The 16132-nt window shown below is 43.7% G+C and overlaps 2 protein-coding genes across 4 annotated transcripts; one reads left to right on the forward strand and one right to left on the reverse strand.

Annotated features, from left to right (window-relative positions):
• On the reverse strand, positions 1-5636 carry LOC131447027 (polypeptide N-acetylgalactosaminyltransferase 15-like). Its single transcript, XM_058618487.1, has 10 exons — positions 5114-5636; positions 4870-5036; positions 3917-4121; positions 3196-3363; positions 2863-2980; positions 1868-2062; positions 1663-1794; positions 700-801; positions 462-605; positions 1-375 (listed from the first exon to the last, which is right to left on the reverse strand). The coding sequence occupies exons 1-10, from the start codon at positions 5599-5601 to the stop codon at positions 199-201; spliced, it is 1896 nt and encodes a 631-aa protein (XP_058474470.1). The 5' UTR covers positions 5602-5636; the 3' UTR covers positions 1-198.
• Positions 5637-9471: 3835 nt separating this feature from the next.
• gpnmb (glycoprotein (transmembrane) nmb) lies at positions 9472-15832 on the forward strand. Of its 3 annotated transcripts, none has more exons than XM_058620016.1 (12): positions 9472-9785; positions 10972-11127; positions 11211-11372; positions 11884-12057; positions 12149-12310; positions 12430-12753; positions 12923-12979; positions 13078-13278; positions 14111-14216; positions 14549-14769; positions 15107-15197; positions 15279-15832. In XM_058620016.1, exons 1-12 carry the CDS (start codon positions 9716-9718, stop codon positions 15424-15426), a joined length of 1872 nt encoding a protein of 623 aa, XP_058475999.1. In that variant the 5' UTR covers positions 9472-9715; the 3' UTR covers positions 15427-15832. The 3 variants fall into 3 exon arrangements, with proteins under 3 accessions (XP_058475999.1, XP_058475998.1, XP_058476000.1); XM_058620015.1 differs by having other exon boundaries at positions 9475-9785; positions 12920-12979; XM_058620017.1 differs by having other exon boundaries at positions 9477-9785; positions 11211-11351; positions 12920-12979.
• The last annotated feature ends 300 nt before the right edge of the window (positions 15833-16132 follow it).

Below are 16132 nucleotides of genomic sequence, written 5' to 3' on the forward strand. Positions count from 1 at the left end.
CATAACAAATTCATAGTCACTGAAGCTAATATCATTTAAATTGTATTTACAATCCTTAAAACAGGAACAAAGATTTTTTTTGAAAAAAAAGGGATCACATTTTGTACATACTTTCAGTGAGGGCAGAGGGAATCATGGTAAATATAAGATAATACCCTATCTGCCTATAGGATTCACAGTCTTTGTCTAGTGTCTATATCAGGCACCTTGAGGTGCCACCAGCTGCTCAAAGTGCCACTGTTGTCTGGGGTGATGGGTGCACGGGCGGAGGAAGAGATCCCCCGTGCTGCTGTGGGCGTCCACCTCCTGTGGGACTCCTTCATTCACTGCTTCCACACATAACTGAGACCGCTGGTGAATGAGTTGGCCCCTCAGCTAAAGCAGGTGAAACAGTGTGTTAGCGACAGATCTCTTTACATGCAGTATATGCTGTATATAAAAAAATAAAAAAAATGCCTTACCTTAATGAATTTCCACTTAAGTGTACCGGTGGTGGGACTGTGGGTGGGACAGGGAGAGAGGACAACCCTCTCTCCTTTGGTGTCCAAACACAAAGACCCCATCGGACCCCAGCGCACTTCACCCTCAGAGTTGAGATCATAATGCTGCAAGGAACGGCAGGAGAGAACGTCTGTATCGCTGTAAGTCGCCTCACTCTTCACTACACTTTCACCACTGACACTCTGTCGTCATGGTTACCTGACTGCCCGTCCCACTGCACGGTCCCGTGTTCATGGGTCCACCGTGTGGTCCCTGCCCTTGAAGGAAGTCCGCGCAGCTGCCGGTGCCGACGTTATACAGCTTCAGACAGGCACAAGCACGACACATCAGTGAGTGTGTTCTTGTATTAGTTAATTATTTAGCACCCTTGTCAGGACCAGTAGTCCTTATGGAGACTAAAACCTGGTCCTAATATGGCAGGATCTCATTTATGAGGAATTGATTGAGGTTAGGGCTAACATTTGAATTGTGGTTAGGGATAAGATCTTGAGTAGGCTGTCCAAATGAGAAATAGGAGAAGATCACTTTTTGCAGACTTTTTGAGTATTTTCCTCGTCTTCTACCATTTTACAAAAACACATCTATTCTCCATTTGTGGACAAAAATCTCACTACGCCCAGAGTGAACCACTGCCGATTTAAAAGGCTGATCATAAAAATTTAAAGAGTTACAGGAGGAGAACTTTTATCCTCTTATTCAACATGACCAGGTCTCTTAATAAAGTAAGAATTAAGTAGTCCCTGTACAATAACATTCAAAGGACAAAAAACACACGGAGGAAAAAAAAACAAACTTAAAAATACATTTAAAAAAAACACAACACAACATCTCACATTCACGGGGCAATAAAAACAGAGAGAACAGCCGTTGTGCCAACAGCTCACACTGTGTCAAAGGCCAAGGAGAGGAAGTGCGTCGTAAGACGAGCTTTTAAAAAAACAGGAAGTGGAAGAGGTCTAATATTAAACAGACAAGTCATTCCTCTGAGCTTCAGCCTAGTTTTTTTGGTACATTCACAAGCAGCTGATGAGCAGATCGGAGAGACCGCAATGGAGCATAAAGCACTGAGGCAGGTCAGAGATGTAGCGTGGAGCACGCGTGCAGATGTTGCAGAGACATAGTAAGTCTCCAGTGTGTGTGTGTGTATGTGTGTGTGTATACCTCTCCTGACAGTGCAGGTCTGTCCTGTGGGATGTAGAGTTGTGGGTAAACCGTGGTCAGGTACCAGTGGAAGTTCCTGCAGCCAAGATTGCTCTTCAGTCGCAGACGCTCTGTGATGTTCGGGCTCTCAGACTGCACATAGAACATTTTCATCACGCTCATGTCTGAACAAAACTCACACACACAAACTCACACACACACACACCTGTCGGATGAAATGAGCCAGAGTGTTTCTCCTGTAGAAGATCTTCCTGTACGCGTCCATCCACGTGTCTGCAACGCGGATCTTGTTCCTCTGAAGTAGCTCCTGGTCTGGGAAGCGGTACGGCACGTGGTGGTGACTGAGGTGAGCCACGCGAGAGCAGGGAACCACCTCCATGGAGCCACTGCAGGACCACACCTACAATAACAGGATAGCAGTAAAAACATGCCCTTTAAACTGGCCCTCTAAATTTACACTGGCCCTTTAAATTTAATTTTAAACTGGTGAGACACTCAAGGAAAAAACACTCCTACAGTGTGTAGGATTTAGTGGCATCTAGGGGTGAAACTGCATATTACTGTCAAAACCAATATGCAGTTTCACCCCTAGGGGGTCAAATCACCCCTGGTTTGATGATAAGTTCATTCAAACACAGTCATAAATATCAGTGCTTGTAAAGTTCCAAGTGCATAACAAATATCCTGCTCCTAGGACGACGAACATCCCACATCTTTACAGTCATGGCAGTTTTTTCTTTTTCCAATATCCAAGCCGTACTAGACTGACACAGATACTGTATGTCGTATCAGCTCATCCCAAATAGATAAAATATTTGTGAGTATTAAGTATTTGTAGGGAAGAACTCCTGAGAACCAGAGAGAGAATGACATGTTGCTGTGCAGACTATAGTATCTAATTTTTGCATGTTTTTCTGACCAAAGTCAGTGGTTTCACAACATTTTGCTCTCACACTAGTGCATTCACCGACTGGCCAGGACATTTCCAGACCTGCAACGTCAGATTTCCATTTGCAAAAAGCATCATGTCCCCGGCACAACATTCCTGAAGCCCTGACAGAAGGCAACTGAATCATCCAGTGTTAGTCACCCCGAACATACTGTATGTTACTTAGCATGAATCTCTCATCTCTGTTATCCCAGGAGTGTGTGAGAAGTGGAGGACTTAAAGGTTCATCATAAATTGTTTTTCTACATTACCCTGATTGACAGCTCGATTTGTTCAGCCCCCCACAAAAGCATCCCGGGGTCATAGGCTCCCGTCCTTTGGAAGAAATGTCTGTCAACGGCCAAAACTTCACCTCCTAAAACAGGAGACCTGTCATGGGGAGAGAACTGTGAACTCGGCCCATAAATTTGAAGTCTTTTTGTTAATATTGTTCTATATTGTACTTTTAAAATATTATGTGGAAATGCATGTTTATTATTTATAATCCTTATCTTTACTGTCTTTGCTGCTGTGGCTAACAAAGGAATATTTTATTCACATTTTTGTCTCTTTATTATTATTAATTATTAGAATTGTAGACTTACTTTAGAGGTTGCACAGCTGAGTCTGGGTCCTGGTCTTGAAGTGGGGACTTGGATTCCCAATAGAAGTCAAGTTTCCAATCGAACACTCCTCTAACCGGCCACTGGGTGGCATTGTACTGAAAAGTCTTCCAGTCTATGACATCTATGATGGGGGAAACCACTCTGGTCCTGCACAGAGAAAGTCCATTTCTTTCATTTTAATACACCTTTTGTTATTATAGCACATCAATATACCAAGTGTGTGACATGACGCTCAGAGGAAAAGAATTGAAAAGATTAGAGGAAACAGACAGATAGATAGAGAGAAGAAAAGAATGGCAGAGTGGTCAGATATGTGGCTGACAGAGGTGGGCGGCTGCAGAATCGGGGTGAAGAGTTCAGCCTGACTACTGGCGGTAATTAAATCCACGCTGCAGGCAGGCTGTGGCACAAGATTAGAGCGCAATCATGAGAGCTGAGCAGTGGATACACATACACAGCATATTTACGCCCCTGCTTTACTGCTGAATGAAGACGTAGTCAGGAGTGATAACTGTCACACTTCTCACAAGTGTCAAGCAGAAAATACTGGACAGTGGTTTGGATTGTGCCATGTTTTTCATTACGAAACTCAGGCTATGTCATATTGTTTTGTTTATCATTTCAAATCAGAGAAATGTATAGAATCATGTCATATTTTTTGTTCTTCTTGTTATAGGTCATTGGTTGGAGAAAAGAGTACCGGTCCTGGGCCACTCTCTCCAGCAGTGGTTCCAGCCAGCCTATCTGGCATTCACAGTGGGAGTCCATGAAGACCAGCACTTCCCCTGTAACCCTGGTAGCACCAAGAGTGCGGCACCCACCGACACCCAGGCGCTTGGTGCTGCGAATCAAACGCACCCCGTCCAGATGGGACACATACTCACTCAGCACACTCTTCAGGTGACCTGAGAAGTGACAAGACAAGAACAATGGGTCAGCATGGATGGATGCCCTGACATCCATCCATCCATCCATCCATTAAAATAATATTAAGATGCAGAGAAACATATTCATGTTTTTATAATTATAAGGTCAGACAGATTTTTACTCATACTAATTTAGCACCCTCTAACATCTCAGATGTTTTATCACACAGGAGGAAGTTGCCTCTCTGATTCTGCCTTTAACATGGGATGTTTTCAAAATAATATGTGCAGGAGGACCTAGAGGTATCATTTAAACTCAAATGGGTTTTAGTTTAGAATGGATGGTAGCATGCCATTTATATTTCTATAGCAACTTTTACTACATTTCCTCTATCTTTGTTACTCATTACTACCAAATAAAATCAGAAGAAGAAGAGTTACAGTTTTGCCATTCACACACTTCAACATGGGGTTAAGTGTTTTGCTCAAGGACACATAAGCAGAGCCAGGAAATGAACCCACAACCTTCCCATTGAAAGACAACTCGCCCTGCCACTGAGCTACCAGGGCTCAATCCTAACTCCTCACTTTTTTAATACTTTTACTTCTAAAACCTAAGTACATTTTATATCAGAAAATGACTTTTTGATACTTAAGAACAGTCATAAACTGTAAAACTTATACTTAGATAATATTATAAAAAGTGAATTCAACTTCTACCAAAGTCATTTTCTGGCTTGTACTTTTACTCAAGTATCCATATGAGGTACTTAGTAAAAGACTGTACCTTGCTGGCTCAGGTCGTCCACCAGCAGAACCTCGTGCAGATACTGTTTGGGTGCAGTGTGGAGGACACTGTGCACGGTGCGCAGGAGCGTGGACCAAGCCTCGTCATGGAAACAGATAACGACACTTGCCGATGGAAGCGACTCGCTGTACTGTTCCCCCAAACACCTGTTGGGTTGAAGACAAACACACAGTCTCAGCAGGGCATTGATGAATTGGCTTGGTACATATTTCACCATTTTTACCCGGGATGGCGCGCCTCGGGGAGCCTACGGTGCAGTGAAATCTTCTCGCTGACCACCTCGTTGAACCCGTGCTTCATCACTGCCGCCTGCTCCGTTTCTTTCTCCAGACCCTCGAGGAGAAACCGCTCCTCTTTGTCCATGTCTCCGTCAGTTGCGCTGTTATCCTTGTTCGCTCCTCGCGCAAGAAGCACCTTGTAAGTCCCCTTCTTCTGCGGCGGGCTCCCGTTGTCCTGCGTGGATGCCACGAGTAAAAGCTGGTCTTCTTGTAGTGATTTCAGTGGCGGGAGATCCCGGGAGTCCACCATGACCTCCAGGTCCAGTGGACTGGAGAACCGCAGCAGCAGCGGCCCATCAGGATTGTGACGACTGTGCGTCTTGTCGCGGTTTAAAAGGACCGACAGCGTCAGTGTGACGAGGGCGAAGCCAAGAAGCAGCAGCCAGAGACAGAGCATCCTCCTCCGGACAACAGCTCTGCCCCAAGACCTCATACTGGAGAGTACAGAGAAGAAGAGTGCTTCCTCTGCTTCCTCTGCTTCCTTGGACGTAAATGTTGACTACATGTCACCATGGATTATCCAGGAAACATAAAAGAAAGAGGGCGCATCTGGTCAGACGCGCAGTGTCCATGGAGCGACTGACAACGACCAAACACTCAACTTCCAAAGGTGCGCAGACTTTTATCCAGCAGCTCATCCCGAGGTCCTAAAGCCAGCTGCGCAAATCTGAGCTCACAAACAGCTGGAAAAAAAAACACCTGACGCATCCACCTGCGTCTCCACCTGCTCCAAGATCTAAGCGAGCTCACAGTCCTGTGATGACATTTCTGCGACAATTTAGACGAATTTGGGGGAAATAACCCAGATTCCAACTCCCCTGTGACGCACAGATCATTACAGTAAACAAACAGGTTTAAAGCTGCATTTCTATCAAAGTGAGTTATACAAATAGTTCTTACAAGAGCTTTTATGTATAAATGGCATGACAACTATATGTTTTCCCAACAGCTGCAAGAGTGTGTTATAAATAACAGCACATTGCTGTGGAATGAGACAGTGTTTTATATTTCCTCCAATTTCTCTGTCATGCGTCACACATCAAATAAGCGCGCGCTCTCTCTCTCTGTCTCTCTCTCTCTCTCTGTCTCTGTCTCTTTGTCTCTGTGTCCAGCTGGCGGTGAGCCTCCTTGTCTCATGACCGTCTGTCGATGTCTGGAAGCCTGGCGGTCCCAGCTTCGAACTCCGAGGATCTCCGGAGCAGATCTTGGCAACGTCGAGCGCTCAGAGCTGACACGGAGCGTCTCAGGTTTTTCTGGGACAGTATAGTTTGGAGCAGTGGCGCTGCACAGACTTCATGGGAACAGGGGCTAATGTGGAAAAAAAGGGCACCCAAACTACTAAATGTTGTACTAATAATAATAATACTCATTAGAGAGTCTTAAATCTTAAAGCACTGTAAAACTGTAATGTTTTAATTGAGCATTGATGTTGTATATGTGCTGCAATCCCGGTTCCCATCCCTTTGGTCCAGATCTGTTTTATTTTCATAGTTTCACTGTCTTTTATTGCATTTTCCTTGATTTGGCCTCCAGACAACACACAGTAGCTGATATTCCAGATTCACTACATTTTTGTCTTATAACGCAGAGGTCCCTTTTCTCTTCAGAGTCAAGGTTGAATTTGGAGACAAATTAGATCCAGCAGCTGCAGGAAAGTCCAAATTCTTTTCGTGAGCTTGACCAAATAAAAGGTTAACACTAATATTTCTTGGACAAATCACTCTTGAATACTTTCTTCCAGGACAGAGTGGAGCTTTGAGTCATTCTGGCTGCATTTTAGATGACTGCACCGTGTCCTGGTGTGACGGTCCTTGTGTTTGACTGAGTGGGTTGTGTTTGTAGCTCACTGATTTCCTCCCATCACACACAAAAAGACACTCTCCTCCCCTCAGATCAGAATGACAGAGCAGAGTGTCTTCTAAAGACGATGATTACAGCGTGCGGCGCAGAGGACAGGGGTGGGGGAGGGTCACCTGGAGGATGAAAGAACAAAAGGGGACAAGAAAGACAACAAGGGGGAGAGGGTGGAAAAGAAATTGAGGATTCAAAGTTCAAAGACACGAGTTGACCCGCTTTTGACTTTGTGTTTTTGTGTGAAAATCATTGTAAGATGGTTAAAAAGGAAAGTTTTTCATGTTTTTCCAGAGCTGCACCCTGAACACTCCCATATGTTCCATCCTGCAGCCAAAACACACACACACACACACACACACACACACACACACACACACTGGACTTAGGTCTCCTCCGCCAGCACATTTTCAGACACCAAAAGAACATGGACACACATATGCACACAGACACACACACAGAGAGAAGGTCCAGGCCACTTTCCCGGGAATGTGCCTGCATTCCACCATCTGACCAGAAGCCAGGGAGTAATGAGAAGGCACGACAAGCACTCGCATGCACTCAGTCCCTCTCTCCCTCCCTCTCTCTCTCTTCTTTTTCCTCGTACAGCACCATGTTGACTTTGATTCATTTGGACAGACTTATCCCTATAACTTTAACCACAACCAGTTAATGCCTAACCCCTAACCTTAACCTAACCACAATTCAAATCTTAGCTCTAAACTTAACCATTGTGTCTCTTTAGGACCAGGTTCTGGTCTCCAGGAGAACTACTGGTCCTGACAAGGTCAATGTTTATGTCAGAGGAGGTCCTAAAGAGGGCACAGATGCACTTGCACACACATTCTTGTACAGCAGTCTTAGTGCAGACAATCCCTTATCCCTTTACATAAACCCTAACAATCAGACATGTCTCCCCTTAAGACCAAAGTTTAACCCTCAAAAAGACCCTTAAAGTTGTGTGAAGCAGACAAAATGTTTGTAGATAGATAGATAGATAGATAGATAGAAGTTGGAATTTGAACTTGGCAAATAACACAACATGCCTTCCGCTCATAAACCATCAGAACGAGTCATGAACCTTCTCTCAGCATGACACACACAGTGAGGAGCAGGCAGCAGCGCAGAGGTGCTTCCCTCTACAGGACAATGACCAGCACTGCGCTTCACTCATGTTTTTTTTTTCTTCCATAATTTCATGATAATGTACCATATAATATCTTAAGCCGTGGTTTGTGTGCTGTACTTTTGCTCAGTTGCCATGGAGATGGAGTGATTGGGCTTTAAGTAGAACTGACACGTTCAACAATTCCACTCGTGTTTCCACTCACGTGACGTGAAAACTATTTAGTGACAGTTAAAAAAAAAAGAAAGAACATCAGAAATGTATTTGATCTCTGCTCTTTTACTGCATATTTATACAAATCGTTATGTGATATAATACGCTGTGTGGCTTTGTAAACATTGTATTTCTATTATCATAGCGAATGAGTCATTCAGAATGTATTGATTATCCTGTGGAATGGTAACTGCATGTGCGTAAAGACCATGGTCACCTCTTGTATTTGACACATATCTTGGCTGCAGTCTTTTATCAGTTTATAGCATGAATTTCATCTGAATTCAATTTGTGCCTAAAAAAAAAACAGCAACCAAACAAGTCATTGATATTCAAAGTAACCTTGATATCAATTTGTGAATTAGACGCTCGTGATTTGACGCTCATCGCGACACGTTTTCTCTTCATTTTAAAACTTTTTTAAAAAAAAATTTTGAACAGAGATTTATTTATTTTTTAATTCTGGGAGCCATTTGATACAGATGTCCAACTTCCCTCGTGACAGCAGACGATCCGCGCAAGTGATGCCTTTCGTCACATGATTAATCGTGGGCCGATTCTGAACACAGTCGAGCAGGAGCGGCACCATGGGCATCATGCGCTCTCCTTCTGCTTTTGTGCGGCACTTGGCACAACTGCGCAGAGTTGCGTCTCACTGTGACGCAGCAGAAACTGGCACAACATCCTCATTATTGTTATTATTATTATTATTATTATTATTATAAGAAAAAGACTGTTAATCACTATATACTCCAAAAAAACATGAATTATGACATCAATATTGTCATCTTTATTTTAACATCTATAGCTGCAAATTTCAGTAGAGACAATTGACAATTTTGTTTAACCCAACAAAGCATTTAATATAAAAGATAATCTGTTTTCAAAAGTCACATTATTTCATCATGAAGCTGGAAATATTCTGTCAGAACTGGCGCACGTGATTTAAAACAGTCAGTGTTTATGAAAGCAGGTAAATAACTTTAGATTATGACATGAATAAACGCTTTTTCATATAAAAAGATGCACATTTTTTATGTATCAAAGTGTAGTAGGGGTAAAAAGGGGAAGGTTATGCGTGTGCGCGCGTGTCATTTCATCTCATGAGGTTCAGGAAACTAATGAGGGATGAGATGCGTCTCGTTATAGGAAACATCACATGTTTGTGCGCTCAGCGAACCCAGATTAAATTACTGGACATCAGGACAGGACAGAGGACAGTCGTCCACGAGCTGGACGAACAGACAGAGGGGGACACGCTCCGTGGGTGCAGGATTTGGAAGTGTGGAAAGACAACGCCGTTTTTTTGTTTTTTTTTCTTTAGATTTGTACTTTTCCCTCTGCTGAACAGTGGAAAATGGAAGCCCTGTCGTGTATTTTTCTTTTGGCCTTTGTCTTCTTTGTTAACCAGGTCGACGGACGCAGACGTAAGTTGTGCAAACATGTTTTAAACTTCAGCTAAATGACATGATAGAGATGATGTACACATATTAAATGCAGACTCATTTGCTAAATGCTTGAATTCCACCATTCACCCAAAACATCACAAGACCGTTTCAGTCAAATTATTGGTTTGACTGAAATATCTTGAGTGCAGCAGTTTCTAAATATAAAAATACAAAACTGATGATTCTTTTTGGCATTTCACTTTTTTCCTTCACTGTTCTGTTATCTGTCCTGTCAACAGCTCCACTGCACTCACAGTCCCATGAGTTTAATTAAGGCATGTGCTCTGACTGTGTGTCATTCTCCAGTCTGACTGAATATCACTGAATATCACACATTCTCCCATTAAACAGGGACAAAATAATAAGACAGAGTATAAAAAGTCTGGCACTTGTAAACACAGAAAACAAGAAAGTTCGTTCAGTACAATACATTCGGAAAATCTCTGTTTTTAATCACACTATTGGTGAAAATAATTTTACATTTTGGTGGCGCTAAAGGTGTAGGATAGCACGTTTTTAGAGGTGTATCCATACACGTACAATATGACCAATGTATCTACATTGATGTCCAACAGAACAAAATAAAACATTTCCATTTTCACTTCATGAACATGTGAAGGTCAAACTACATACTTGATATTTAATGGTGTCTCCGCTTGTGGCATAATCTGATTATCTGTGCAGATTTCTGCTCACACGAGAATGTACTTTTTCCTTTTTTCCTTTAATCCAATTAAATATGGAATTTGTTGTTAACATCTACTGTTCATATGTGAACAGAAGAGATTTTTGTTTTCATGTACAGGTATGTACATGATGGATGGATAAACTTCGCTGGATTAGCTATAACTACATAACAATACATCCAACCATAAAAACTTATGGCAATTATCATCACCTTGACTGCACATGAGGAAAGCTTGAGCAATCATAGGTTTTAATTTTCCACAGGGATTTTCATGGCAGGGGTGTTGAAACAGTGAAGGCAAAGAAGGCATTTGCCCGGAGGGTCGGCTCAGGCTGGAGTTACACATTTGTCAAAAATCCCCTTACGAGTCCCCACACACTACCCTGCTGCCAATAAAGGCCTTGAAAGTCTTTTAAAATGCCCGTGTTTCATGGCCCGGGAGTCTTGTAATGTGCCCTGGTCTCGCTCTCTCTCCAGCATACAGTGAAATGTTCCCTCACAAACATGACGTAGCAGGGAAGTTTCCTTTTCCAATTCCACCAATCCCTGGCTGGGATCCAGACACCAACCCATGGGACGATTACCTCTACCCACCACTGAACCCCAAACCAAACCAGTTCATGCACCGGAAAGGTGAGCAGGGTCATTTTCATTCTTCCTCAGACATATACAGTGTGACATCATGTTGATCAGATACATTATATACCTCTTGGCAGGTAAACCCAAGGTTCGTCTGACCAGCGATAGTCCGGCTCTGAACGGCTCGTCTATCTCCTTCACTGCCAAACTGGAGTATCCTCCGTGCCAGAAGGACGACGCAAATGGGGACCTTGTCTGGGATGATCACTGTGAAGATGGTATGGAGCTGGAGGCCTCAGGTGCTGCCAAGAAAGCCAGGCCAGGCCACGCCCCCAAACACCCCCCACAACACATGACATCAGGCTGCATCAGTGTCTGCAACATGCACACAATTAAAAAAAAAAAACACAAACCAATCACATGAGTATAGGAAAAAATCAAATTTACTTAAACTTAATTTGCATGAGATTTGATTTTGCACATTGACAAATATCACCCTATATAACTGTATTAATACATTAGGGACTACACACTTTACATCACACCAATATCTGGCAAGTAATTCATTAACATCAACATATGACATTGTCTGTTAAACATAATCAAGGCATAAATTGTCCTCAGAACTTAGTAAACATAGTAAATATTGTGTGTTTGACACATTTGGCTGAAAACTTCCTGCTACTGCTGCAAACACAGCTGGAGAATGTTCACATTTGACTCATTCTTCATATAAAATGAAGTGATTTAAGTGCATATTCTCAAAGAACTAAATAGACTCTTAACTTTGCTGTCTAATGTCGGCTACAGCTAACGGACAGGTCCGTTCTGGTTATGTGTACAACTGGACCTCCTGGTTGGATGACTATGGCTTTGGAAAGTGCACGGACGCAGCAAAATGCAACGTCTTCCCCGACGGGAAGCCCTTCCCTCAGAGCAACGACTGGAGACGCAAGAGCTACGTCTATGTGTGGCACACGATGGGTGAGATGTGCACAAAAGAGACAGAAACAAGACAAGGATGTGTGGTTCGTCTTTTCTCTTCACTAAATGTCACCCATGTGTTTCATCTCAGGCCAGTACTACGAGACATGCGACGGCTCGTCCTCCACTTTGACCATCAACACCACCAACATCCCACTGGGGGCAGAAGTCATGGAGGTGTTGGTCTACAGGAAACGTGAGCGCAGGAAGTACAGCCCCCTCAGCACAGACAACACTGTCTTCTTCGTCACAGGTGGGCGACCAAAACAACACGCTCATATGTTAAATCAGACACTACAACTAATCATAATTATGTTACAATTGTGGGAATCGCTAACCCGAGGAAAAACTCATCATCTATCACTGCCTCAGATAAGATCCCCGTGGCGGTCACCATCTCCCAGAAGGCCGCGGTCAACCAGTCAGAGAACGTCTTCTTCCGAGGCGAGGACGTGGTCTTCAAGGTTCAGCTCCACGACCCCAGTGGCTACCTGAAGACCGCCGAGGCCATCGACTACATCTGGGACTTCAGAGACGGCAATCAGCTGGTGACCCACCGCGACGTGACCACGCACACCTACAGCGCTCTGGGGACCATGACCGTGAAGCTAGTGGTGGAGGCAGCGTTTCCCGTGGAATGTCCACCAGCTGCTGCCACCACGACTCCAAAGAGCTCCAAGTCATCACTTCCTACAGGTGCTGGGCGGGGACAGTTACTTTATGGAGGGCATATGGTCAAAAACACCCATTTTCATTCATTATTTTGCCCCTTTAAACGGCAGTTTTTAAATGTACTTCCAGGTGTCAGTAGGTGTCTTTGATACTTGTATCCAGTGTATATTCCTGTCTTGTCTTACTCCAGAAGCTCCCACTCCTCCACCCAGGACTCATGCAGCCACGGTCAAGCTGCAGACCACACCAGGTGAGGTTCCACCGCGTGATTTTGATAGTTGTGTGTATGGATAATCCACGTCTCGACGCACACACTTTAGCGCCGCTCCCGTTCGTTTCCTGTTTCAGCTCGAACCAGCACGAGACAGCCCCTCCCCTCCTCCACTGCCTCACCAGGTTTGCCTACTACGGAGCCCCTCCCCCCTGCCAGCACGCCCTCAGAGTTTGACCCCACCACCCTGCCCTGGCTCCAGGGCACCAGGCGCCTCAACAGTAACCAGTGTTTCCGCTTCGCCTATGGAATCTTCATGGGTAACATCACCATTATCGGTAGGTTGGAGACTTTGACCAGTTTAGGACAGCGGATGCACAGTTCCAGAGATGGTCACTGTGTGTCCATTAGCAGCGGAAAAAATCTGACCAATTTTCTGAAGAGGAACCTGTTGTTGGAATCTGTGAAATATTAGCATGTTTGCACTCAGAACTAAGATGGCGAACACAGCAAACATGACACTTAATTTAATTAAACCACTGCAGTACATATACATACGCATAAATATGGCTTAAAACTGTATTGTGCAACATTTAAATATAATCAAACATCCGTTTTATTTAAACCATTGCAAAGTCATCTCCACACGGCTCTGCGTTTCTCAGTATAGCGACAGACTAAGACGGAGTACGAGGGCTGCTTGTCCCCACCCTACTCTGCACTGCTGGTGTATACACACAAATGCTCCTTAAGTCAGGTCTGATAGTCTTGTTTAACAGAAATAATGCTACAGAATAATAAAGTCAAAATCAAAAATCACCAAAAGCGACGCACTGCAGCTTTAAAGGTGGGGTTAGAGACATGTTGACAAAAATAGAAGACAAGCGACTTTGTTGTCTTGCTGTTACAACAAACTTCTCCTAAACCAGAGTTTCACTCACTCACCCTGAACTGACCAATAAACTTCAGTGTTAGTGGTACCTTTGGCCACTAGAGGGACCTCAAGACTTAATGAGACGTTCCAGAAGAGACAGCTTGATACATTTCTTTTGTGTGTGTGACATGTGTCCAAGGTTATCATACAAACACAACATTAAACTACTACTACTACTACTAATAATACTCTCAATCACTACACTGACACTAAAAGCATTCATCTGTTCTCCTCAGAGCCAAAGCACAAACTCAACAGCCAACCAAACAGTCGTATTGTGGACGTGTTGGCTGCCAGAGTGACCAAAACAGACATCAGCTTCCTGGTGAAATGTCTGGGCGCGTGAGTGTATAATCATTGGATTATGTATACTATTTCACGATCACTTAAACGTGTATAGGCTACAACGTGTTTGGTGGTTCGATCCCCTTGGTTCGTCAAACCCACCCACCGGGAATGGAGGGAAGCCTCAAAAAAGGCAGAGATTAATAATCTAGTGAATTGAATGTTCCTGTACAGCAGCAGAGTCTGCATTTATGTGTCGTATTGTTTGCATTTTGCTTCAGCTGTGGTGTATTTTGGAAGTTGTGAAAATTAAGGCATATTTCACAGATGTAATATAGTCAATTGTTGCGATGGCCCATTGATATTTTGTGATGTTCGGTCATCCTCAGCATCCCAACTTCAGCCTGCACCATCGTGTCGGACCCCACCTGCACTCACGTGCGTAACATCATGTGTGACGACGTGCCGCCGTCACCAGAATGCGAAGTGCGCCTGAGGCGAACCTTTCTGGAACCTGGGACTTACTGCGTCAACATCACCCTGGAGGACTCGAGCAGCCTGGCCCTCGCCAGCACCACTGTCACCATCAACAAGTCCCAGGATGCACCTGGTTAGTTCCACATTACACATCCAAGGCAAAAAAAAGTTCCTTTAACTATTGTTCTTCCATCTTCCGAGGAGATTTAATCTTTGTTTGTTAGCAGTACAACTCTTAAAGTATAGGGCGGATTTGGATGAAATGTTCTGGGGACGCACAGTCGATTTTTCACAGATGTTGGTATTGCTCTGGACAGGAATCCAATTTGAGGATTGAGCGATTACTAACTTTGCAAAATAGGAAAGTGTAAGGACACCGTGGGAAGTTTTGTGCTTTCTCTCGCCTCATTTTTTAATTTTCAAATGTAGTTTCATAAGTTCATTCAGATCAATGTTGTCTGTACATGCAGTCTCCAAGACTTCTCACACCACAGAGGTGGTGGTCTCCTCCAGTGCTGTGCTCGTGGCTGTCTTTGCGTTCCTCGCCTATCTGATCTACAAGTGAGTGGTCGTCAAACTAAACATCACCCTGCAGCATAAGCACAGGAAGTCCTCACGATGACGTGTTTCTGTCTCTCCCAGGCGTAACAAGGTTTACCGACCCGTTCGTAGATCACTAGTGGAGGACGCCTGCAGCCACGCTGGAGACCGCATGGTCCGCCTGAGGGAGGCACTATTCCCGCCCTGTGAGGAGAGCCGTCACCTCCTGATGGAGAGGCGCCCTGTGTAGGCTTCATGGAGCTACACCAAAGTTCTTCTGCCACAAAGGGCAACATTACAGATAAAAATAAAAATAAATGTTGAAGATTTATGACTGAAGAAGTTACGATAGCAGGAACAGATTTGCATCTATTGAGAATTATTAGCAATATAGGAGTTATTTCATGTCTTTGTTTTGTGTCGTCTGCATGAAATGGCTAATGCTACAGCAGATCATGATTGGGAGGCTATTGGAGGATATCAACCATAAAGTCAAGGAAATTAATCAAAAGTGCAAATATTGTGCCAAGCATCCCCGTAACAAAACCGTACTTTATGATCAAATAATACTGTGGTCTACAGTAGAAAGTCATTAAAATAAAAAGCTTTAAAACTTGACACAGTGACCTAAATAAAGATTGTGACATACTAACCCACATACTGTATTTGTGTATTATTGTACCAAACTGTTTCAGTAAAATCAAATAGGGTTGCATTACTATTAACTTCTGTTATTAGATGAAAATTGAGATTATAGAAGCAACAAGTCTGAAAAGGTTTTCAGTATATCATGTTGAACCAAGACTGACTTAACTAAATAAAGAATACTGGGGGGCAGCCCTTCTATTGGGGGGTGCTGTGCCAATCTCAGCTACATCAGGCGATAGGCGGGGTACACCCTGGACAGTTCGCCAGTCCATCGCAGGGCCACAACTAGAACATGTCAATTTTGTAAA

This window comes from Solea solea, chromosome 20 (genome assembly GCF_958295425.1).
Source record: "Solea solea chromosome 20, fSolSol10.1, whole genome shotgun sequence".
NCBI classification, from domain to species: domain Eukaryota; kingdom Metazoa; phylum Chordata; class Actinopteri; order Pleuronectiformes; family Soleidae; genus Solea; species Solea solea.

Bases quoted from the DNA above. Each gene is read 5' to 3' on its own strand.
- LOC131447027 (XM_058618487.1), bottom strand. From the start codon at position 5,601: ATGAGGTCTTGGGGCAGAGCTGTTGTCCGGAGGAGGATGCTCTGTCTC. The intron at 2,981-3,195 runs GTAAGTCTACAA...TCCCCATGACAG, and splicing joins TCAGCTGTGCAACCTCTAAA to GTCTCCTGTTTTAGGAGGTG. The intron at 376-461 runs GTAAGGCATTTT...CACCTGCTTTAG, and splicing joins TTAAGTGGAAATTCATTAAG to CTGAGGGGCCAACTCATTCA.
- gpnmb (XM_058620015.1), top strand. From the start codon at position 9,716: ATGGAAGCCCTGTCGTGTATTTTTCTTTTGGCCTTTGTCTTCTTTGTT. The intron at 12,754-12,919 runs GTGCTGGGCGGG...GTCTTACTCCAG, and splicing joins CAAGTCATCACTTCCTACAG to AAGCTCCCACTCCTCCACCC. The intron at 12,980-13,077 runs GTGAGGTTCCAC...TTCCTGTTTCAG, and splicing joins CAAGCTGCAGACCACACCAG to CTCGAACCAGCACGAGACAG.